Genomic DNA, 22,231 nt, shown 5'->3' on the forward strand with positions numbered 1-22,231 from the left:
CAAAAAAAAGACGAATTATTTTAATGGTGAAACTCCATGTTTTTCCGTTTAGCAGGGTTCCCCCCCCCCCCGCATTTTCTTCTGTTCTGTTACTTTAAGCGAAACATCTACAGTAACTGAAGACACAACTGTACATATGTAAAAACGACACAACTTATTTCTGGACATGAAGGCGTTTTGGGGTGGATTTTTTTTTTTCTTTTCCCCCTTTCCCCGCTCCGCCCCCTTTCTGTGATTTAAATTCCCTAACCATGCTTTAACTTTTGTATTTCACCTTACAAGGAGAAAAGAGAAAGAGAAAAAAAAAACCACAAGAAATAAACATGTATTTTTAAATAAAGCATGAAACGGTGTGTCTCGTGAAGGACGTAGCTTCGTAAAGAGGTGGGGGAAAAAGAAAATAAAGCAGCTAGCGGGCAGCACCGGGCCGCGCTGGGGCCGCGGGGGAGGCGAAGCGGCGCTTGGGGGGCGCCGGGGGCTTTTCCGGGTCCGCGAAGCCTCTTTGGAGAATGTGAAAAACGTTCATTTATTATTACTATATATATATATATTTTTTTTAATTCTGTAGAGTTAAACGATCGCGTTCTGGAGCCGGTGCCTCGAGAGCTGACCGCTCGCTCTTTGCCCTTTTCTTCTTTCCCCCTTTTCCTTCCTTTCCCGCGGCCGAGCCCGCGGCTCCTTCGCGGCCGCGCGGGGTAAAATCACCGGGGCCGGGGGGCTCGAGGGGATTTTGGCTCTTGGCGCCGTTTCGGCTCTTTTATTTTGATTTTTTTTTTTTTTTTTTTTGGTGGGCCCAAACTTTGATTCTGTCCTGCCGTCGCTCCGGGCTCGCTCCGGGCTCTTGGGGCCGCGAGCCCGGCGGGCGCGATGCCTCCGCGGGGGTCCCGGACCCTCGCCGTCCCCCCCGAAAACCCCGGAGGCGCCTTTATCCCCTCCGCTCGCCGGAGCGGCCCCTCGCTCCGGGTTCCCCAGGCCGGAGCCGCTCCGGACTCGGCGCCGCCGGGATGCTCCGGCCGCGCTCGGCTTCGCCGGAGGCACCGGGAGCCGAGCGGGAAGCGGCCTGCGGGAACGTCCCCGTCCGCCCCCCCCGGGCTGCCGTGTCCCCCGCTTGTCCCCAAGGGTGACACGTCCCCGTCCGCCCCCCCGGGGCTGCCGTGTCCCCTGCTTGTCCCCAAAGGTGACACGTCCCCGTCCGCCCCCCCGGGCTGCCGTGTCCCCCGCTTGTCCCCAAAGGTGACACGTCCCCGTCCGCCCCCCCGGGGCTGCCGTGTCCCCCGCTTGTCCCCAAGGGTGACACGTCCCCGTCCGCCCCCCCCGGGCTGCCGTGTCCCCCGCTTGTCCCCAAAGGTGACACGTCCCCGTCCACCCCCCCGGGGCTGCCGTGTCCCCTGCTTGTCCCCAAAGGTGACACGTCCCCGTCCACCCCCCCCGGGCTGCCGTGTCCCCCGCTTGTCCCCAAGGGTGACACGTCCCCGTCCGCCCTCCCGCGGCTGTCGCGTCCCGTCCTCCACGTCCGCCCCGCCGGGGGAGGGGCCCAGGCGTCCGGGGCGGGGCCCCGGCGTCCGGCCCGACGTGCCCGGCGCCCGGAAGGGGCGGCCGCGCTCCACCATGCCGCTCGCCCGGCCCGGGCGGCTGCTCGCCGCGGCGGCCCCGCGGCGCTACCGGGTGCGGGGGGGGCCCCGGCGTCCTGCCCCACCCCCCCACCGCACCCCTCTCGCTACGTGGGGGAGGGACCCAGGCGTCCGGGCCCCCCCTGCACCCCCCCCTCCCCCGCCATCCTGCCCATGGGGAGGGACCCAGGCGTCCGGGCCCCCCTGCACCCCTCCTCCCCCGCCATCCTGCCCATGGGGAGGGACCCAGGCGTCCGGGCCCCCCCTGCACCCCCCCTCCCCACCATCCTGCCCATGGGGAGGGACCCAGGCGTCCGGGCCCCCCCTGCACCCCCCCTCCCCCGCCATCCTGCCCATGGGGAGGGACCCCGGCGTCCGGGCCCCCCCTGCACCCCCCTCCCCGCCATCCTGCCCATGGGGAGGCACCCAGGCGTCCGGGCCCCCCCTGCACCCCCCCTCCCCACCATCCTGCCCATGGGGAGGGACCCAGGCGTCCTGCCCCCCCTTCCCCCCGCGCTCTGCTACCCTGGAGGCCCCCCCCCTCGGGGGGGTCCCAGGCATCCGGGCCTCCAAAATGCCCCCCCCATCCTGCCCTTGGGGAGGGACCCAGGTGTCCGGGAACCCACCACCCCCCTGCTGCCACCTGCCCAAGGAGAGGGACCCAGGCGTCCGGGCCCCCTCGGACCCCCCCCCCAGACCCCCCTCGCCACCCTGCCCACGGGGAAGGACCCAGGCGCCCGGCCCTGTTCCCACCGCGCCAACCGGGAGGGGGCCCAGGCGTCCGGGCCCCCGCAGCAGCCCGGCCGGGGCTAGCGCGGGCAGGGGGCCCAGGCGTCCTGGCCGCGGCGCCGAGCCCCCTCTCTGCCGCCCGCAGGCCGGCGGCCCCGCGCCCCACGTCGCCGAGCGCCTCCGCGTCTTCGAGCGGCTGAAGGCGGCGGCCGAGCAGCAGCAGCAGCAGCAGCCGGAGGCGGCGGCGGGGTCCGGGCGGCCCATCTGCATCTCCCTGCCCGGCGGCGCCCACCTGCCCGGCCGGGCGCTGCAGACCACCCCGCGCCATGTGGCCGTGCAGCTCGGGTAGGGGGCGCGGGGACACGGGGATGCAGGGACGTGGGGACACGGGGATGTGGGGACATAGGGACACGGGGACAAGGGGAGATGGAGACACGGGGACGTGGGGACACGGGGAGATGGGGACATGGAGACACGGGGATGCAGGGATGTGGGGACATGGGGGCACGGGGACACGGAGACACGGGGATGCAGGGACGTGGGGACACGGGGACATGGGGATGGGGGATGCAAGGACGCGGGGACACAGGGGTGCAGGGGAGTGGAGACATGGGGATGCAGGGACATGGGGACAGGGGGATGCAGGGACCCGGGGACAGGGGATGTGAGGACGTGGGGCAGAGGACACGGGGATACAGGGACGCAGGGATGCGGGGATGTAGAGACGTGGGGACACGAGGACGTGGGGATGCAAGGACAGGGGACACGGGGGTGCCGAGATGCAGGTGCAGGATAAGCGGGGCCGCGGCGGCGGCAGCGCCGACCCGCCGCCGTGCCCGCAGCGCCCGGGCGGCCCTGGTGGCCCGCGTGGACGGGGCCCTACACGACCTCGACCGGCCCCTGCGCGCCGACGCCGCCCTCGAGCTCCTCGACTTCGACGCCCCGGAGGGCCGGGAGGTGAGTCCGGGCCGGGGCCGGGGCCGGGGGGTGGCGGCAACGTCCCCTGACGCCCCCTCTGCAGGTTTTCTGGCGCTCGGGCGCCCGCGTCCTGGCGGCCGTGGCCGAGCAGTTTTACGGGGCCCCGTTGTGCGGCGCCGACGCCACCGACAGCGGCTTCTTCTGCGACGTCTACCTGGAGGGCAGGTAGGGCCGGGTGTGTCCGTCTGTCTGTCCGTCCGTCCGTCCTGGGTGGGGGGGGTGTCCCTCTCGGCGCGGCGGCCCCCCGCGAGCCGCCGGGCGGGGGGTCAGCGCGCGGCGCCGGCGCAGGACGGTGCAGCGCGACGAGCTGCCGGCGCTGGAGGAAGCCTGCAGAGCCTTCGCCCGAGGCCGGCACCCCTTCGAGCGGCTGGAGGCGACGCGGGAGCAGCTGCTCGAGCTGTTCCGGGTGAGCGGGGGCCGGGCCGGGCCGGCGCTGCGGCGGGGGGGGGGGGGGCATCGCCCCGGCGCGCGGCGTCGCTCACCGGCTCCCTCGCAGCACAACGAGTTCAAGCTGCGGCAGATCGAGGAGGAGGTGACGACGGAGACGGCCACCGTGTACCGGTGAGTGCGGCATGCCGGCGCCCGTCCGGTCCGTCCGTCCGTCCGTGCCGTACCGACCGCCCGCCCGCCGCTCTCCCCACAGGTGCGGGCCGCTGGTGGACCTCTGCGGCGGCCCCCACGTGCGGCACACGGGGCTCATCCGAGCCCTGCGCGTCCTGACGGTAGGCACGGCCGGGGCGGCGCCGGGGCGGCCGGGCGCCGGAGCCCCGGGCTCCCGCTCAGCCTCCCGCCGCCCGGCCAGAGCTCGGCCGCTTTCTGGAGGGGCGACCCGGCGCGGGAGTCGCTGCAGCGCGTCGCCGCCGTCGCCTTCCCCAGCGCCCAGCTCCTGGCCGAGTGGGAGCAAGCCCAGGAGGAGGCGGCGAGCCGGGACCACCGCCGCATCGGCCGGGTGAGCCGCCGCTCCGGGAGCCGCCGGCCGGAGACCCCCGCGGCGACGCGGTTTTTTTCCCCTTCTATTTATTCCCCCCCCCCCCGCTTCCCGGCCCCGCTCTTTGCAGGACCAGGAGCTGTTTTTCTTCCACAAGCTGAGTCCCGGGAGCTGCTTCTTCCTGCCCCGAGGCGCCCACGTCTACAACGCCCTGCTGGACTTCATCAAGGTGCGAGGGGGCCGCCCAGCCTCGCGCCGCTCCCGCCTCCGGCCGCTTCCCCGGCTGCCGCGTGGTTTCAGCACCGGGAGGGGTTTTTGCCCCCCGCCCCCAACCGTTTCTCGGCATCTCGTTTGCTCAAAGAGGGGGTTTGCAGCGGGTCGTGGCGCCGTCCCAGTTCCCACGGCCGCATCCCATCCCGGTTCCCGCGGTGCCATCCCCGTTCTCGCGGTACCGTCCCGTCCCGGTTCCCGCGGTGCCATCCCGGTTCTCGCGGTACCGTCCCGTCCCGGTTCCCATGGCGCCATCCCAGTTCCCACAACGCTGTCCTGTCCCGGTTCCCGCAGTGCCATCCCAGTTCCTACAGCGCCATCCTGGTTCCCGCAGCCGCATCCCATCCCAGTTCTCGTGGCGCCATCCTGGTTCCCACGGCGCCGTCCCATTCTGATTCCTGCAGCCACATGCCATCCTGGTTCCCCCAGTGCCATCCTGGTTCCCCTGGTGCCATCCCGGTTCCTGTGGTGCCATCCCATCCCGGTTTCCACCGGTGCCATCCTGGTTCCCCCGGTGCCATCCCGGTTCCTGCAGCCACATCCCGTCCCGGTTTCCCCCGGTGCCATCCCGGTTCCCCCGGTGCCATCCCATCCTGGTTTCCCCCAGTGCCATCCCGGTTCCTGCAGCCGTGTCCCGGTTCCCGCGGCGCCATCCTGGTTCCCACGGCGCCGTCTCATCCCGGTTCCCGCAGCCACATCCTGTCCTGGTTTCCCCCGGTGCCATCCTGGTTCCCCCGGTGCCATCCCGGTTCCCGCAGCCGCGTCCTGTCCCGGTTCCCGCGGCGCCATCCCCCGTTCCCACGGCCGCGTCCCGTCCCGTCCCCCTTCCGCAGGCCGAGTACCGCCGGCGGGGCTTCGCCGAGGTGGTGACGCCCAACGTCTACAACGCGGAGCTGTGGGAGCGCTCGGGGCACTGGCGGCACTACGGCGAGCACATGTTCTCCTTCCGCGCCGACGGCCAGACCCTCTCGCTCAAGCCCATGAACTGCCCGGCCCACTGGTGAGCGCCGGAGCCGCCGGCACCGCGCCGCCGCCGCCGCCGGCACGCTTTTCCCACGCTCCTTCCCCCTTTTTTTTCCACCCCCCCCTCGCCCCGCGCCGGGCGCCAGCCTCATGTTCGCCCACCGGCCCCGCTCCTGGCGCGAGCTGCCGCTCCGGCTGGCCGACTTTGGCGTGCTGCACCGCAACGAGCCCTCGGGCACCCTGGCCGGGCTGACGCGGGCGCGCCGCTTCCAGCAGGACGATGCCCACATCTTCTGCACCCTGGCGCAGGTGAGCGCCACGGTGTCCCCCCCCCGCCCCGCCGCCGCGCTCCCCTCGATCATCCGCCCCGTCCCGGCTTCTCCCCGCAGCTGGAAAGCGAGATCGGCGGCTGCCTGGACTTCGTGCGCGCCGTCTACGCCGTGCTGGGCTTCAGCTTCCGCTTGGTCCTCTCCACCCGCCCGCTCCGCTTCCTGGGCGACGCCGGCACCTGGGACCGCGCCGAGCAGGTGGGGGCGGCCCGGCCGCCCGCTCCCCCCCCGCCCGGCCCCGGCCCCGGCCCCGGCACGGTGCCGCGGCCCTCGCTGAGCCCGTCTCGCCGACCCTGCAGCAGCTGGAGAAGAGCCTCCGGGATTTCGGGCAGCCCTGGGAGCTGAATCCGGGCGACGGAGCCTTTTATGGCCCCAAGGTGGTGGGCGGGCGGCGCGGCGGCGGGAGCGGGGCGCCGGGGTAGCCGGGCTCGAGGCCGTGACCGCTGCCGCGCCGCGGCGCTCTCGCAGATCGACATCCGGATTAAGGACGCGCTGGGACGCTCCCACCAGTGCGCCACCATCCAGCTGGATTTCCAGATGCCGGAGCGCTTCGGGCTCACGTACGCCAGGTGCGGGGCCGGGATCGGGGCCGGCGGCGCCTCCCCCCCCCGCCCCCCTGCCCCCCGCCGGCTCCCACCGCCCGCCGCGGGGTGATAAAATCGGTTGGTTGGTTTTATTTTTGGCTCGTTGGCCCGCGCCGCAGCCCGGACGGCGGCGCGGCGGAGCGGCCGGTGCTGATCCACCGGGCGGTGCTGGGCTCCGTGGAGCGGATGCTGGCCATCCTGGCCGAGAGCTACGGCGGCAAGTGGTGAGCGGGGAGGAGGAGGAGGAGGAGGAAGGGGGGGGGGGGACGCGGCGGCGGCGGTGGGGCGGGGGGGGGGGGTCCGGGCGCCGTCTGAGCCGGCGCGGCGCCGGCCCGCAGGCCGCTCTGGCTCTCGCCCATGCAGGCCATGGTGATCCCGCTGGGGCCCGAGGCCGAAGGCTACGCTCGCCGGGTGCTGGGCGCGCTGCGCAGCGAGGGCTTCGCCGCCGACCTGGACGCCGACGCCGGCGCCACGCTGAGCCGCAAGATCCGGCGGGCTCAGCTGGCCCAGTACAACTTCCAACTGGGTGAGGGCCAGGGCTGGGGAAGGTGGTTGGGGTGCTCCTCCTCTTCCTCGCCACGGCGGAGGAAGGGGCCAGCGCCTCTCTCCCCGGCAGTGGTGGGCGCCGCGGAGCAGGCACGCGGCACCGTCAGCGTCCGCACGCGGGAGAACCGGCGCCTGGGCGAGCGGGAGCTGCCGGAGGTGCTGCGGCGGCTGCGGGAGCTGCGGGACGCCCGGGTCGCCGACGCCGAGGAGCGTTTCTGAGCCGCGGCCGCCGCCGCCGCCGCCGCCGCCGTGCCGCCGCCGCGCATTAAAGTGCTGGGAAGCGCCGCCCCGCGCCCCCGCGCCCTTCCTGGGAAAAGCCGAGTGCCGGGAAGGGAGTTGGCGGCCGCCCGGGGCATTGGGGGGGGGGGAAGGGGAAGGGTGGGGGGGCAACGCTGAGCCCCGAGCAGCTCGGTGCATGCGGTGGGGACAGGAAGGAGCTGGGGACCCCCCCCCCCCCACCGTCGCCCCGCACCCTCCCCGTTGGCCGGCGCTGGGTGCTGGGGAAGGGTTGCGAAAGCGCCGGACACCCCCCGTCCCCGTCCCCCCCCCCCACCACCACCACCACCCCGGGCATTGGGCAATCGCCGAGCTGCCGGCACCCGTGCGCCGAGTTGTGGCCGGGTCTCAGCCCCCCCCACCAACATCCGTCCGGCCGTGTCCCCCCCTCCACCACCACTTCATCTCCGGGGGGGGGGGGGCCGTGACGCACCCAGCGGGGGTGAATCAGCCCCGGGCATGCGGGGGGGGCCCCGGCCGGGCCTCCGGGGTGGAGCCGTGCGGCCGGAAAACAGGGAAAGTGGAGAAGGAAGGGGGCAAAAAAGGGGAAAAAACCGATTTTCCCCGGCAGGGGTGACGCAGGAGCCGGGGGGGGGGGTCGCCCGTGTCCCCGGGGAGGGGGGAAACTGAGGCAGGGCGGGCGGCGGGGAGGGCCCGGCGACGTCACCGTGACTCAGCCCCCGCAGGATGGGTCCCACGGCCCTTCATAAGGCGGCGGGGCCGGCGGCCGGCCCGCGAGCGACGCCATGGCCGCCTTCCTCCTCCTCCTCCTCCTCACCGCGCCGCCGCTCCGCCTGGCCGCCGGTGAGCCCCGGACGCCTGGGCCCTTCCTCCCCCCCTGCCGCCCCCCCCGGGACGTCTGGGCCCCCCGGTGGGGGTCCGCGGGGTGGCGGTGGTGCTGGGGGGGGTGGCCAAGGGCGGCCCCGCGGGCTGGGGGGGGAGGCGGCGCTGCCGCCCGGACGGGTGGAACGAGTTGGTCGGGTCTCGGCCGGGGAAACTGAGGCCCGGGAAGTGACTCAGGGCTGCGGCGCGGCTTCCTCCTCCTCCTCCTCCTCCTCCTCGGCTGCGGCAGCGGCCGCTCACCCCCCTCGTGCCCTGCCCAGGTGCCGGCGCGGAGGCGGCCGCCGGCCCCCGCGAGCCCCCGGCCCAGGTGAGGCTGCCGCCGCCGCTGGACCTGGAGCAAGGTGAGCCCTGGCACGGGACGGGGACCCCGGGGACCCCGGGGACTGGGACACTGAGAGCAGGGAGTATGTGGGGCAGGGATGGGGCACTGGGGACACCAGAGACTGGGACACCAAGGCTGGGGACATTGGGGACATGGTGGACACTGGGGATGGGGACACTGGGGACAGGTGGGACTGGGGCACCAAGGCTGGGGGCACTCTGGACACTGGGGACACTGTGGACACCAGAGAGGAGTACACTGGGGGCAGGGACACCAAGGGATGCCAGGGATGGGGACACCAAAGGACAGGGACACTGGGGCACCAGGGATGGGGACACCAAGGGACAGGGACATTGGGGACACCAAGGGATGCCAGGGATGAGGATACTGGGGACACCAGGGACAGGGACACTGAGGGATGCCAGGGATGAGGACGCTGGGGACACCAGGGTACAGGAACATTGGGGACACCAGGGATGGGGACACGAGGGGACAGAGGCATGGGGGACACCAAGGATGGGGACATTGGGGACACCAGGGACGGGGACACCGCGGAGGGGGATGCCAGGGCCCCGTCCTCCGTGACCCCGCCGTCGCCCCGCAGCCCTGCGGCTGCCCGTGGCACTGCAGGAGGAGCAGGACCCGCCGCCGTCACTGCCGCCGCCGCTGCCGCCGCTCCGGGGCAGCAACCTGGCGGCCTTCCCGCCCGCCCGCCCCGCCGCCGCCGCCGCCGCCGAGCTCTGCCGCCCGCCGCCCGCCGTCGCCGACCCGCCGCCCACCGGCTTCTCCCACCTGCGGCGGCAGGCGGAGGCTCTGCGGCGCCTGGCCGGGCGCCTGGCCGACTGCTGCCGCCGGCCCCGGCCCCTGCCCTGCGCCCAGCGCGCGGTGAGCGGCGGCATCCCCCCGGCAGCATCCCCGCATCCCGCCGGCAGCATCCCCGCAGCCCCCCAGCATCCCGCCGGCAGCATCCCCGCAGCCCCCCGGCATCCCTGCATCCCCCCAGCAGCATCCCCGCATCGCGCCGGCAGCATCCCCGCATCCCCCCAGCATCCCGCCGGCGGCATCCCCGCAGCCCCCCGGTGGCACCCCCCCGGCATCCCCCCGGCAGCATCCCCGCAGCCCCCCGGCATCCCCGGCATCCCCCCGGCAGCATCCCCGCATCCCCCCGGCATCCCACCGGCGGCATCCCTGCATCCCCCCAGCGGCATCCCCGGTGGCCCTGGCACCCCCCCAGCAGTCCCAGTGTCCCCAGCACCCCTCCAGCATCCCCATCAGCTCCAGCATCCCCCCCCCAGCATCCTCCCCCCCCCGGCATCCTCCCTGGCATCCCGACGTTCCCCGCATCCCCTGCCGGCATCCCGGCGTCCCCGGCAGCGTCCCGGTGCTCCCGGTCCTGACTCTCCGGCTTTCCGGCAGTGGGCCGAGGTGCTGGATGATTTCTGCGCCGATGAGTTCGCGGTGAAGACCCGGCACTACCACTGCTGCAAGCGCCGCGGGGCCGAGCGCCAGCGCTGCTTCGAGGATGAAGCCGCCGACGCCGGCACCGGCCCGGCCGCCGCGCTGGGGTCTCCGGCGGCCTCCGTGGCGGCCTCCCCCTCTGCACCACCGTTGCCGCCGCTGCTGCCCGCCTTCCCCCCCGGCGAGCCCACGGCCGCCAACATGGACAACGTGTGCCGCCTGCGCCGCTTCCGGCCCGTGCACCGGCCCGAGGCCTTCCCGCCCTCCGGCTTCGGCCCCGCCAAGAGCCGGGCGCGCGCCCTGGCCCGCCTGGAGCGGGGCTACGCGGGCTGCTGCCGCGCCGGCGGCCTCGAGTGCGCCCGCACCGCCGTGAGCAGGGGCCGGGCACGGGCTGGGGGGTGGGCTGGGGACGAGATGGGGATGGGGATCGGGATGAGGATGAGGATGGGATGGGGATGGGGATGAGGATGGGGACGGGACGGGATGGGGATGGGGATGGGGATGAGGATGAGGATGGGATGGGGATGGGGATGAGGATGGGGACGGGACGGGATGGGGATAGGGATGGGGATGAGGATGAGGATGGGATGGGGATGGGGATGAGGATGGGGACGGGACGGGATGGGGATGGGATGGGCATGGGCATGGAGATGAGGATGAGATGGGGATGGGGATGGAATGAGGATGAAGATGAGGATGGGATGGGGCTGGGGCTGGGGATGGCAATGGAAATGGGATGGGATGGGATGGGATGGGATGGGATGGGGATGGTGATGGGATGGGGATGAGGATGGGATGGAGATGGTGATGGGATGGGGACAGGACAGGATGGGGATGGGGATGGTGATGGGATGGGGATGAGGATGGGATGGGGTTGGGGATGGCAATGGGATGGGATGGGGATGAGGATGGGGATGGGGACGGGACAGGATGGGGATGGGCATGGGCATGGGGATGAGGATGAGGATGAGATTGGGATGAGGATGGGGATGAGGATGGGATGGAGATGGCAACAGGATGGGATGGGGATGGGGATGAGGATGGGATGCAGATGGTGATGGGATGGGGACAGGATGGGATGGGGATGGGGATGGTGATGGGATGGGGACAGGATGGGATGGGGTTAGGAATGGCCACGGCAATGGGATGGGATGGGGAAGAGGATGGGATGGAGATGGTGATGGGATGGGGACAGGGTGGGATGGGGATAGGGATGAGGATGGGATGGGATGGCGATGGGGATGGGGTTGGGGATGGGGTTGGGGGCCCCGGCTCAGCGCCTCCCTCCCGCAGTGGCGCCAGGCGCTGGGGCGGTTCTGCGAGGAAGAGTCCGCCGTGAAGACGAAGCAGCACCGGTGCTGCCGGCAGGGCGGGGGCGAGTCGCGCTGGCGCTGCTTCGCCGCCGAGGCCCCGCACCCCGGCTACGACCGCGAGCTGCGCAACGTCAGCCTGGCCCGCCTGAGCCCCCCGCTGCTCCGCGCCCTCTGCGGCCCCGCGCGCCTCCTCACCAAGCAGTGAGTGTCCGTGGGCCCAGGCGTCCGGGCTCCCCCAACCCTCCTCGGCATAGTCCTCTGGACGCCAACCCCGGCAGAGCCCAGAGGGGCCCAGGCGTCCGGGCCCCCTTTCCCAGGATATCCCTCCAGATCCCAACCCTGGCAGAGCCCAGGAAGGGCCCAGGTGTCCAGGCCCCCTTTCCCAGGATATCCCTCCAGATCCCAACCCTGGCAGAGCCCAGAGGGGCCCAGGTGTCCGGGCCCCATTTGCTCCCCCTCCCAGAATGTTCCCCCAGATCCCAACCCTGGCAGAGCCCAGAGGGGCCCAGGCGTCCGGGCCCTATTTCCCTCCAGGATATTCCTCCAGATCCCGTTCCCTGGTAGTGCCCAGGAGGGGCCCAGGCGTCCTGCCCCCCCACCACGCCTCCAAACACACACACACTCACCGGGGTGGATAAGCAGGGCTGGGCCGCCCCCCAGCGGCGCTGGGCGCTACTGCAGGCTGGCAGAGGGGGGCCCAGGCGTCCGGGCACCCCTGTCCCTGCAGAACAGGGAGGGGGCCCAGGCGTCCTGGCTCCGGTGGTGGTGGGTTTTTTTTTGGGGGGGGGGGTCGGATGCAGCTTTGCATTTCTGCCCCCCACAACGTCTGCGGCGCCGCAGGAAGCCAGTCCCGGCCCTGGTGCAGAGCATCACGGCGGCGTGCTGCCCGCACGACGAGGCCCAGCGAGCCGCCTGCGCCGAGAACGAGGTGAGCACGGGCTCCCCCCTAACCCCCCCCCCCCCCACCGCTCCCCGGCACCCGAGGGCCCAGGCGTCCGGGTGCCCGGCGCGACCTGCCGTCTCCCTCCGCAGAAATCCCGCGCCATCGCCGCCCTCTGCTCCTCGGAGCGCGGCTCCTGGAAGGATCCGGCGCGCTGCTGCTCGGCTGCCTCCGCGCAGGACCGCCAGCGCTGCTTTGACGCCGGCTACCTGGCCAGCGTCTCGCTGGCCACGGCGACCCCCGAGCTGCTGCCCCCGCTGCAGGATTAGGCCCCCTCGCCCGCCCCGCCGCGGCCAGCGGCTCCCAGGGCTCAATAAAGCCTTTGCCCAGGAGCCTGGCTCTGCCTGCGCCCTCACGCCATGGCCTCGGTTTCCCCTCATTGCACTGGTTCCCCCTCATGCCCCAGTTTCACCCCCCCGTGCCTCAGTTTCCCCCATTGCACTGGTTCCCCCTCATGCCCCAGTTTCACCCCCCCCGTGCCTCAGTTTCCCCCATTGCACTGGTTCCCCCTCATGCCCCAGTTTCACCCCCCCCCGTGCCTCAGTTTCCCCCATTGCATTGGTTCCCCCTCATGCCCCAGTTTCACCCCCCCGTGCCTCAGATTCCCCCATTGCATTGGTTCCCCCTCATGCCCCAGTTTCACCCCCCCGTGCCTCAGTTTCCCCCATTGCATTGGTCCCCCCTCGTGCCCCAGTTTCACCCCCCCGTGCCTCAGTTCCCCCCCCCCCGTTGCATTGGTTACCCCGTGTCTCAGTCCCCCTCCCCCCTGTGCCTCAGTTCCCCCCCGTTGCATTGGTGCCCCAGCTGCAGTTTGCGCATCAGGGAGCGCCCAGGGCCCCAGGCATCCGGGCACCGAAACCGCCGGCGCAGGCGGGAGGCTGCGGGGCCGGGTGCCCCCGGGGCTGTGCGCGTGTACGTGTGCGTCGTGTGGGGCCATGCGTGTGCTCACACGTGTGCACACACACGCGAACTCCCCCCGGCCTGTGCCTCCCTCCCCCCCCCGGCAGCTCGAGGCGCCAGGCTGGACCCCGGTGAGGGGACCGCACCCGGGGGGAACCGCGGCAGTGGGGGGACGTTGCTGGTCTCGCCCCAGCCCCAGTCAAAGTTGCTGCAACCGCAGCACCGAGTTTTTTTTTTTTTTTTTTTTTCCCACCCTCCCCCTTCCTTTTGCACACCTCTTTTTTGCACTTGCCCTTTTTTTGCACCCCCCCTTTTTGCACCCCCCCTTTTATACCCCCTTTTTGTTTCCCCCCTCCTTTGCACCCCCCACTTTCTGCACCCCCCTTTTTGCACCCCGGGGCTCTGTGCTCCGGCCAGCGGACACGTCCCCTCACGGCTCCCTGCCTCAGTTTCCCCTCGCCGCGCGTCGGGGCTCCTTGCCACAAAGGACGGGGCCGATCGACGGGGCCAGGGGGCCGGGATGAGCCCCCCCCCCCGCCCCCCTCCAGCGTCCTCGTCCCCAGGAGCGGCCTCGCCGGGCGCCGGCTCGTGGCGCGGGCCGGGGGCTGCGGATGGCCCCGCTGGCCCGGGGACAAGGCACGGGCCGGGGGGCTCGGGGACCGCACGGGGGCAGCGTGGGCGGGGGGCACCCCCGGGGCCCGGCGGGGGGGGGGGGGGAAGGAGCCGCTGCCTGCTCCCCCCGGTCCGGTCCAGTCCCCTCGGTCCGGTCCGGTCCCCTCGGTCCGGTCCGCCCAGTCTAGCCCAGTTCCCCTAGTCCCGTCCCCCAGTCTGGTCCCCCCGGTCCGGTCCGACCCTCTCGGTCCGGTCCGGTCCCCTCGGTCCAGTCCGCCCAGTCTAGTCCAGTCCCCTTAGTCCAGTCCCCCAGTCCGGTCCTCTCGGTCCAGTCCAGCTTCTCCGGCCCGGCGCGGTCCCCTCGGTCCAGTCCGCTCCGGTCCGGTCCAGTCTGGTTCCCCCGGTCCAGTCCGGCGCGGTCCGGTCCGGTCCGGCGCGGTCCCCCCCGGCGGGGCGGAGCCGGACCGGGGCCGGGGCTGGGGCCGGGGCGGGTCGGGGGCCGGGCCGGGGCTGCACCGCCCCCGCGGCGGGGCCGAGCCGGGGGCGGCCGCGAGGTGCGCGGGGCCGGGGCCGGGGCCGGGACCTGGACCGGGACCGGGGCGGGGGGGGGCCGCGGCCGGGAGCGGGGAACTGGCACCGGGGAGGAGGCACCGGGACCGGCGACGCGGCGGAGGCGGAGCGGGACCGCGGCCGCACCGGTAACCGCGACCGGGGAGGCGGGGACCGCGACCGGGCCGGGGAGCGGGGGACCGGGACCGGCACCGGGCCGCGGAGGGGGGGACCGGGACCGGCACCGGGCCGGGGAGGGGAGAACCGGGCCGGGGAGGGCGGCGGCGGCGGCCGGACCGGGAGCAACTCGGTTCGGGCTGAAACTGGCCATTTTCGGGTTGGGTTTGAGGACGGTTCGCGGGTGAAATTGACCGTTTCGGCCTGAAATTGACTCTGTTTGGGATGAAACTGACGCGCCCCCTTCTCCCCGGGGGAGACCCAGCTCGCAGCCCCCTAACCCCGCCCGCAGCCCCTTCCCCAGCCCGCAAACACCTTCCCCGTCCCACAGATACCTTCCCCATCCCGCCAACCCCTTCCCTGTCCCCTTCCCCATCCCTCAATCCCTTCCCCATCCCGCCACCCCCTTCCCCGTCCCCTTCCCCATCCCTCAATCCCTTCCCCATCCTGCCACTCCCTTCCCCGTCCCCTTCCCCATCCCTCAATCCCTTCCCCATCCTGCCACTCCCTTCCCTGTCCCCTTCCCCATCCCTCAATCCCTTCCCCATCCCACCACCCCCTTCCCCATCCCTCAATCCCTTCCCCATCCCGCCACCCCCCTTCCCCGGCCCAGCCCCTCACCGGCTCCATGTGCCACATCCCTGGACGAGGGATCCCTGGACCCGCACCCGGCGGCAGCTCCCCCCGTTTCTGGCCACCGGGACTCTGTCCGAGTCCTTCCCGGCTGCTCCGTCCCTTTGCCGCCCTGTTCCCCATCCCTCCGTGCCCGGTCGCTCCTCCCCCCCCCCCCCCCCAAACCTTGCCCTTTGCCGCCCTGGGACCAACTTTGCTCCCCGCTTTCCTCCGCAGCAGCCCCGGGAAGCCCCAACCCGTGACCATCCCCGTCCCCTCGGGCCGTGTCTGCTCAAGCGAGCAGGTAAGGCGTGTGGGGGGGATCAGGGGAGGCAGATTTGGGGCCGCGTCTTCCCTGCCCACGATCCCCCCCCCCCCCGCCTCGATCCCATCCCTACATCCGCAGAAGCAGTAACACCGGCCGCTCTATTTTTACATCTTTATTTATACAGATAAAATCGCTGGGGCTTTTTTCGGGGCCCGGGTGCGGTGGGCAGGCCGCGCGCTGGGCAGCGCCCGCTGCGTGCCATCGGAGGCACGGAAAAGTCCCCCGGGTATTTTTATGCCCGTGTTTTGTTTTGTTTTTTTGTTTTTTTTTTTTTTCCATCCCCGGGTGGGAGATTTTCCAGCCGGGCTGCTCAAACACAGACAGCCCGGGCGGTGGGGAGGGGGGGGGCTCAGCCGGCTGAACGCAACCTGCTTTCGTGCTCCCACAGCTGCCGGGCCTGATCCCGACCTCTCCCCGCGCCCCGGCCCGCGGGTCGCTCTGGGTACCACCCCACCCCCCCCAAAAAAAAAACCCACCCCCTCCTCCGGCTCCGCTTCGTGCCGGTGGAAACGGCGAACGGAGCCCTTCTCCTCTTCCGCCCGTGGCATCCAAAAATACTTCAAATTCCTTCATTTCAAAGGGCTTTGGGGCGGGGGGGGGGGGGGAGCGGATGGACGGACGGACGCGGGGCAGGACAAGGTGACCCAGTCGCTAGCAGGAGCTGGCCAGAGCCGAAGGAGCCCGGCAGCAGCCCAGCTCCCTGCTTTGCCTCCGCTCTTTCTCCTGCTTTTCCAGCGGTGGTTTTTGGAGTCCCGGCCGTTTCGGGAGGTGCGTGGGTTGCGCTGGGGGGGGGGGGGGGGAGAGCGGTTTGCCAGCCCCCCCCCCTCAAAGGGGAACCGTTCGGGGCCGGAGCCGGGGATTTTGGCTGCTGTGTCCCGCACACGGGAGGCGAAACCGCGGCGGCCTCGCCGGCAGCCCGGGTGGTCCGGGAAGGAGCCGCGGCCAGTTTCTGTTCTCCCCCCATCCCCAACCGCCCCAAAAGCCCCCGCGGGGCCGTGGGGGGGGGGAGGGTTTTTTTTGGGGGGGGGGAGGGTTTCCTCCAGGGCAAACGGGATCCGGCATCGGGATCCTCATGGAGGCAGCCGCCCTTTCCCGACATGCCCCCCCCGTCCCCCTCCGGGATTAACCCCCCGGCACCGGGATTGGGGGTTTGGGGGTGGGGGGGGCATCATCAGGGCTTAACGCCCCGCAGCATTAATTATGCTTAATCCTCCCCCCGCACCCCGTTTTAGCCCCCGCTGGGGGCGGACGGGACCCCCCCCCCCCCAGTTGGCATCGCTCCCCGTGGTGATTTGCTCCTTGGCGTCGCTGGCAGAGGAGGAGCCGATGCCGGAGCGCGGCCGGGGCCCGCGGCGGTGAGCGCCGCCCCCCACCTGCCCCCCAAGGAGGAGAGGAGCCCGGGAGCCATGGGGGCTCGGCACGCAGGCCCGCTCGGCAGGTACCGCCGGCCGTCCGCCCGTCTGTCCTTCCCCCGATGCCCGGCCTGTCCATCCCGCCACCCGCCCGGCTGAGCAGCCCCGGGTTCATCCATCCATCCCTCTCCAGCACCGTCCATCCCCAACTCCATCCATCCACCCACAGAGTCTCCATCCAGCCACCCATCCGTCCAGATCCATCCAGCCACCTCCAGCTCCATCCATCCACCCATGGATGTTCCATCTAGCCACCCATCCACCCATCTGTCCAGATCCATCCACTCACCTCCAGCTCCATCCATCCACCCACAGATGCCCCATCTAGCCACCCATCTGTCTAGCTCCATCCACCCACCTCCAGCTCCATCCATCCACCCACAGATGTTCCATCTAGCCACCCATCCACCCATCTGTCCAGCTCCATCCACCCATCTCCAGTTCCATCCATCCACCCACAGATGTTCCATCTAGCCACCCATCCACCCATCTGTCCAGATCCATCCACCCATCTCCAGCTCCATCCATCCACTCACAGATGCTCCATCTAGCCACCCATCCACCCATCTGTCCAGCTCCATCCACCCACCTCCAGCTCCATCCATCTCCAGACACTCCATCTATCCATCCATCCACCTGTAAGTCCAGCTCCAGATCCACCAGTTCCTCCCCAGATGCGCCATCTGGCCGTCCGTCCACCTCCAGACCCATCCATCTGCCCATTTTTGCCTGGCTCCATCCATCCCTCCCGATACTCCGTCCATCTCCAGGTTCATCCCTCCACCTCCATGCCCAGCTCCATCCCTCCCTTCCCACATACATTATCCGTCCATCTGTTCTTCCACGTCTCCGTCCGTCTGTTCTTCCATGTCTCCTTCCCCAGATCCCCCCCCCCCCCCAGGTCCTTCACCCCTCCCTCTGTGGGCACAGCCCACATCCCCCCCCAAACCGGCTCGGTGCCCGCGCAGGTTGTGCGTCTGCGCGGCGCTCCTGGGGACGCTGCTCCGGCCCGGCCCGGCCCGTGGGGACGTGAGTCCGGGGCCGGCGGGTGATGCTGGGGGGTGGGGCGGGGGACGGACCCTCCCCACGGCCTGGAGCACCCCGGGGGCCCCACGCTCCCGGGGGCAGCCCCATCGCTTGTGGGGTGCTGCTGGGGAAGGGAGCCCTGGGAAGGTGGTGGGGTCCGTGGGGCCTCCCAGAGCCCCCCAAGACCAAGAGCAGCACAGGGGACTTTTATGGGGTGGGGGTGGGAGGCTGTGGAGCTGGTGGCCATGGGGCAGATATTGCTATGGGGTGAGTCTGAGGGGCAGGTCTCTATGGGGTGCGTATGGGGTGGGTGCCTGTGGGGCAGGTGGGGTGGGTGACTACAGGATGGGTGACTTTGGGGTGTCCATGGAGTAGGTGTCTATGAGATGAGAGGATATGGGGCAGGTAGCTATGGGGCAAGAGCCTATGGGGCAGGTGGTTATGGGGTGAGTGCTTATGGGGAGGGTGGCTGTGGGGTGGTGGCTATGGGATGTCTATGGGGTGGGTGGCTATGGGGCAGGTGGGCTATAGGGTGCCTATGGGGTGGGTGTCTATGGGGTGGTGGCTATGGGATGTCTATGGGGCAAGCAGCTATGGGGTGGCTGTCTATGGGGCAGACAGTTGTGGGGCAGACATGCACCCCCCCCCCGGCACCAGCCGTGGGGGCAGCCGCCACCAGCCCGCTCTGCCCCCCAGGTGCCGCGGTGGCGGCAGGCGGCCGAGGAGCCCGTGGGGCCGGGCCCGCCGTGGGGCGCCTGGGCGCCGTGGGGCGCCTGGGGGCCCTGCTCGGAGCCCTGCGGGCCGGGGCTGCAGCGGCGCTCCCGCGAGTGCCTGCCCCCCTTGCCGTGGGGCGCCCCGGCCCCCTGGCCCGGCGGGCCGCCCCACGGCGCCGTCACCCTGCCCCTCTTCCAGCCTGGCGCCCCCACGGCGCCGCCCCACAGGTGAGCGAGGGGTCGGGGCGGGGTTGGGGGGCGGATACGGGGGTGCCGGCGCCTTTCCGTGGGGCTCCGCTAATGCCCGGCCCCCCCCCCCCCAGCGCCCAGCCCCCCATCCGGCCCCCCATCCGGCCCCCCGTCCGGCCGGGCCGCTACGGCTACGGGAAGGCGCCTTTCGCCCTGCCGCTGCTCACCGACGAGGCCCCACGGCGCCGCCGGCACCTGCCCCACGGCGCCCCACGCCGAGCCGCCCCGGGAGCGGCGGGCGAGCCCCGACAGCCCCACGGCGCCCCCGGCCCCGAGGGCGACCCCCGACAGCCCCACGGCGCCCGCGGCCCTAGGAGCGCCCCCCACCATCCCCACGGCCGTGGGGCCGAGCCCCGTGGCGCCCGGGCACCCAGAGGTGACCCCCATCATCACGTCCCCGAGGGTGACCCCCGACAGCCCCACGGCCATGGGGGTGAAGCCCAACAGCCGCGTGGCCCTCGTGTCCCAGGGGTCGAACCCCGGCGGCCCCACGGCACCCCTGTCCCCTTAGGTGACCCCCAGCATGCCCAGGTCCCCACGGGTGACCCCCAGCACCCCCACAGCACCCATAGCCCCAAGGGTGACCCCCAGCACCCCCACGGCACCCACGTCCCCCACAGTGACCCCCAGCATGCCCAGGTCACCATGGGTGACCCCCAGCACCCCCACAGCACCTATAGCCCCAAGGGTGACCTCCAGCACCCCCCCAGCACCCACGTCCCCCACAGTGACCCCCAACATCCCCAGGTCCCCACGGGTGACCCCCAGCATCCTCAAAGCACCCCTGTCCCCACAGGTGACCCCCAACATCCCCATGGCGCCCCTGTCCCCACGGGTGACCCCCAACATCCTCCCGGCTCCCAAATCCCTAGTGGGGACCCCCAACATCCCCACAGCACCCATGTCCCCAGGGGTGGCAGCCCTGTCCCCACGGGTGACCCCCAGTATCCTCCCGGCTCCCACATCCCTGGTGGTGACCCCCAACGTCCCTACGGCACCCACGTCCCCACGGGTGACCCCCACGTCCCCACGGGTGAGCCCCAGAAGTCCCACAGCCCCCCGGTGCTCAGGGGTGAGCCCCGGCTGCCCCCCAGGTCCCAGCCCCCCAGCTGGGGCCAGGGCCGCCCGCGGGCCCCGCGCCAGCGGCAGCCCCCCGGCGCCGAGCCCCCCTGGGCGGGCGCCCCCTCGGCGCCGGGGGGCTGGAGCCTCTACGCCGTGGGGCCGAGGCCCCTCTCCTGCCCCGGCGAGAGCCAGCAGCTCCGCGCCTGCCACCTGCAGGTGGGGCTGCTGGGGGGGGGGGGGCAGCGGGCCGCTATGGGGCACACGAGCGTGGGGCCGGGGCACAGGCCTAACCTGGGTGGTGGGGGGGGACGCAGGGCCGTGGGGCAGGTGCCCATGGGGCGTAGGGCTGTGGGGTGCAGAGCCATGGGGCGCGCATCCATGGGGTGGGCATCTGTGGGGCATGGGGCTGTGGGGCAGGTGACCATGCGGGCGGATACCCATGGGGCAGGTGTCCATGGGGCAGGGGTCTTTGGGGGGGGCGGTGGGTGTCCGTAGGGCAGGGATATGTGGGGGCGGGAGTCTATGGGGTGGGTGTCCATGGGGCAAGGGTATGTGGGGGCAGGTATCCATGGGGCAGGGGTCTTTGGGGGAGGGTGGGTGTCCATGGGGGCGGGAGTCTATGGGGTGGGTGTCCATGGGGCAGGGGTATGTGGGAGCAGGTATCCATGGGGCAGGGGTCTTTGGGGGAGGGTGGGTGTCCATGGGGCAGGGGTCCATGATGTGCAGAGCCATGGGGTAGGTGCCCGCGGGGCGGGTGCCCGTGGGGTGGGTGCCCGCCGGGCTGGAGGGCCATGGGGCGGGTGTCCATGGGGCATGGGGCCATGATGTGCAGAGCCATGGGGCGGGTGCCCGTGGGGCAGGAGGGCCATGGGGCGGGTGCCCGCGGGGCGGGTGCCCGCGGGGCAGGAGGGCCATGGGGCGGGTGCCCGCGGGGCGGGTGCCCGCGGGGCAGGAGGGCCATGGGGCGGGTGCCCGCGGGGCGGGTGCCCGCGGGGCAGGAGGGCCATGGGGCGGGTGCCCGTGGGGCGGGTGCCCGCGGGGCAGGAGGGCCATGGGGCGGGTGCCCATGGGGCGGGTGCCCGCGGGGCAGGAGGGCCATGGGGCGGGTGCCCGTGGGGCGGGTGCCCGCGGGGCGGGTGCCCGTGGGGCGGGAGGGCCGTGGGGCGGGGGCGCGGGCCCCACGGCGCGCTGTGGCGCAGGCCTGCCCCCCGGCGCAGCCGCCCCCCGCGGCGCTGCAGTGCGCCGCCCTGGACCAGCGGGAATTCCTGGGGCGCCGCTACCACTGGGAGCCCTTCGAGGGTACCGGGGCCGGGGGCGGAGCCGATTGGCTGGGAGCCGGGGGCGGCGGGGTGGGATTGGCTGGGAGGAGGGCGGAGCCGATTGGCTGGGAGCCGGGGGCGGCGGGGTGGATTGGCTGGAGGAGGGCGGAGCCGATTGGCTGGGAGCCGGGGGCGGCGGGGTGGGATTGGCTGGGAGGAGGGCGGAGCCGATTGGCTGGGAGCCGGGGGCGGCGGGGTGGGATTGGCTGGGAGGAGGGCGGAGCCGATTGGCTGGGAGCCGGGGGCGGCGGGGTGGGATTGGCTGGGAGGAGGGCGGAGCCGATTGGCTGGGAGCCGGGGCGGCGGGGTGGGATTGGCTGGGAGGAGGGCGGAGCCGATTGGCTGGGAGCCGGGGGCGGCGGGGTGGGATTGGCTGGGAGGAGGGCGGAGCCGATTGGCTGGGAGCCGGGGGCGGCGGGGTGGGATTGGCTGGGAGGAGGGCAGCAGCTGATTGGCTGGGAGCTGGGAGCAGTAGAGTGGGATTGGCTGGAAGGAGAGTGGCAGCTGATTGGCTGGGAGCTGGGAGCAGTGGTGTGGGATTGGCTGGGAGGAGGGCGGCAGCTGATTGGCTGGGAGCTGGGAGCAGTGGAGTGGGATTGGCTGGGAGGAGGGTGGCAGACAATTGGCTGGGAGCTGGGAGCAGTGGAGTGGGATTGGCTGGGAGGAGGGTGGCAGCCAATTGGCTGGGAGCCGGGGGCGGCGGGGTGGGATTGGCTGGGAGGAGGGCGGAGCCAATTGGCCGGGAGCTGGGAGCAGTGGAGTGGGATTGGCTGGGAGGAGGGCAGAGCCGATTGGCTAGGAGATGGGGGCGGCGGGGTGGCATTGGCTGGGAGGAGAGTGGCAGCCGATTGGCTGGGAGCCGGGTGCGGCGGGGTGGGATTGGCTGGGGCCGGGGGCGGCGGGGTGGGATTGGCTGGGAGGAGGACGGCAGCTGATTGGCCGGGGCCGGGGGCGGCGGGGTGGGATTGGCTGGGAGGAGGGCGGCAGCTGATTGGCTGGGAGCTGGGAGCAGTGGTGTGGGATTGGCTGGGAGGAAAGTGGCAGCTGATTGGCTGGGAGCCGGGAGCAGTGGAGTGGGATTGGCTGGGAGGAAAGTGGCAGCTGATTGGCTGGGAACTGGGAGCATGTGGGAAGGGATTGGCTGGAAGGCGGGTAGGATAGGATTGGCTGGGAGCTGGAACGC

At 71.8% G+C, this 22,231-nt stretch overlaps 3 protein-coding genes across 5 annotated transcripts in view; all 3 read left to right on the forward strand.

Moving 5' to 3' along the window:
- The first annotated feature begins 1,590 nt into the window (after window positions 1-1,590).
- On the forward strand, window positions 1,591-7,222 carry TARS2 (threonyl-tRNA synthetase 2, mitochondrial). Of its 3 annotated transcripts, none has more exons than XM_062597728.1 (17): window positions 1,591-1,665; window positions 2,485-2,684; window positions 3,182-3,296; window positions 3,361-3,482; window positions 3,606-3,723; window positions 3,814-3,878; window positions 3,961-4,039; window positions 4,120-4,266; window positions 4,376-4,474; window positions 5,349-5,515; window positions 5,625-5,787; window positions 5,868-6,005; window positions 6,107-6,184; window positions 6,276-6,376; window positions 6,511-6,615; window positions 6,730-6,917; window positions 7,008-7,222. In XM_062597728.1, the coding sequence occupies exons 1-17, from the start codon at window positions 1,609-1,611 to the stop codon at window positions 7,154-7,156; spliced, it is 2,091 nt and encodes a 696-aa protein (XP_062453712.1). In that variant the 5' UTR covers window positions 1,591-1,608; the 3' UTR covers window positions 7,157-7,222. The 3 variants fall into 3 exon arrangements, with proteins under 3 accessions (XP_062453712.1, XP_062453713.1, XP_062453714.1); XM_062597729.1 differs by having other exon boundaries at window positions 6,110-6,184; XM_062597730.1 differs by lacking the exon at window positions 7,008-7,222 and having other exon boundaries at window positions 6,755-6,846.
- An 85-nt stretch (window positions 7,223-7,307) lies between these two features.
- On the forward strand, window positions 7,308-12,444 carry ECM1 (extracellular matrix protein 1). The gene is made up of 7 exons (XM_062597731.1): window positions 7,308-8,017; window positions 8,317-8,397; window positions 8,983-9,263; window positions 9,795-10,205; window positions 11,130-11,350; window positions 11,990-12,077; window positions 12,182-12,444. Exons 1-7 carry the CDS (start codon window positions 7,960-7,962, stop codon window positions 12,356-12,358), a joined length of 1,317 nt encoding a protein of 438 aa, XP_062453715.1. The 5' UTR covers window positions 7,308-7,959; the 3' UTR covers window positions 12,359-12,444.
- A 1,665-nt stretch (window positions 12,445-14,109) lies between these two features.
- The window catches only part of ADAMTSL4 (ADAMTS like 4), a 17,177-nt gene continuing 9,055 nt past the window's right edge, over window positions 14,110-22,231 (forward strand). The window contains exons 1-8 of the mRNA XM_062597624.1: window positions 14,110-14,155; window positions 15,177-15,243; window positions 16,003-16,035; window positions 16,500-16,705; window positions 17,648-17,708; window positions 18,402-18,646; window positions 18,742-19,945; window positions 20,929-21,188. Of these exons, the coding sequence (XP_062453608.1) occupies window positions 16,674-16,705; window positions 17,648-17,708; window positions 18,402-18,646; window positions 18,742-19,945; window positions 20,929-21,188 (1,802 nt within the window). The 5' untranslated portion in view covers window positions 14,110-14,155; window positions 15,177-15,243; window positions 16,003-16,035; window positions 16,500-16,673. The remainder of the gene's footprint in view (window positions 14,156-15,176; window positions 15,244-16,002; window positions 16,036-16,499; window positions 16,706-17,647; window positions 17,709-18,401; window positions 18,647-18,741; window positions 19,946-20,928; window positions 21,189-22,231) is intronic.

This window comes from Rhea pennata, chromosome 31, assembly GCF_028389875.1.
Source record: "Rhea pennata isolate bPtePen1 chromosome 31, bPtePen1.pri, whole genome shotgun sequence".
In the NCBI taxonomy this organism is placed as follows: Eukaryota; Metazoa; Chordata; class Aves; order Rheiformes; family Rheidae; genus Rhea; species Rhea pennata.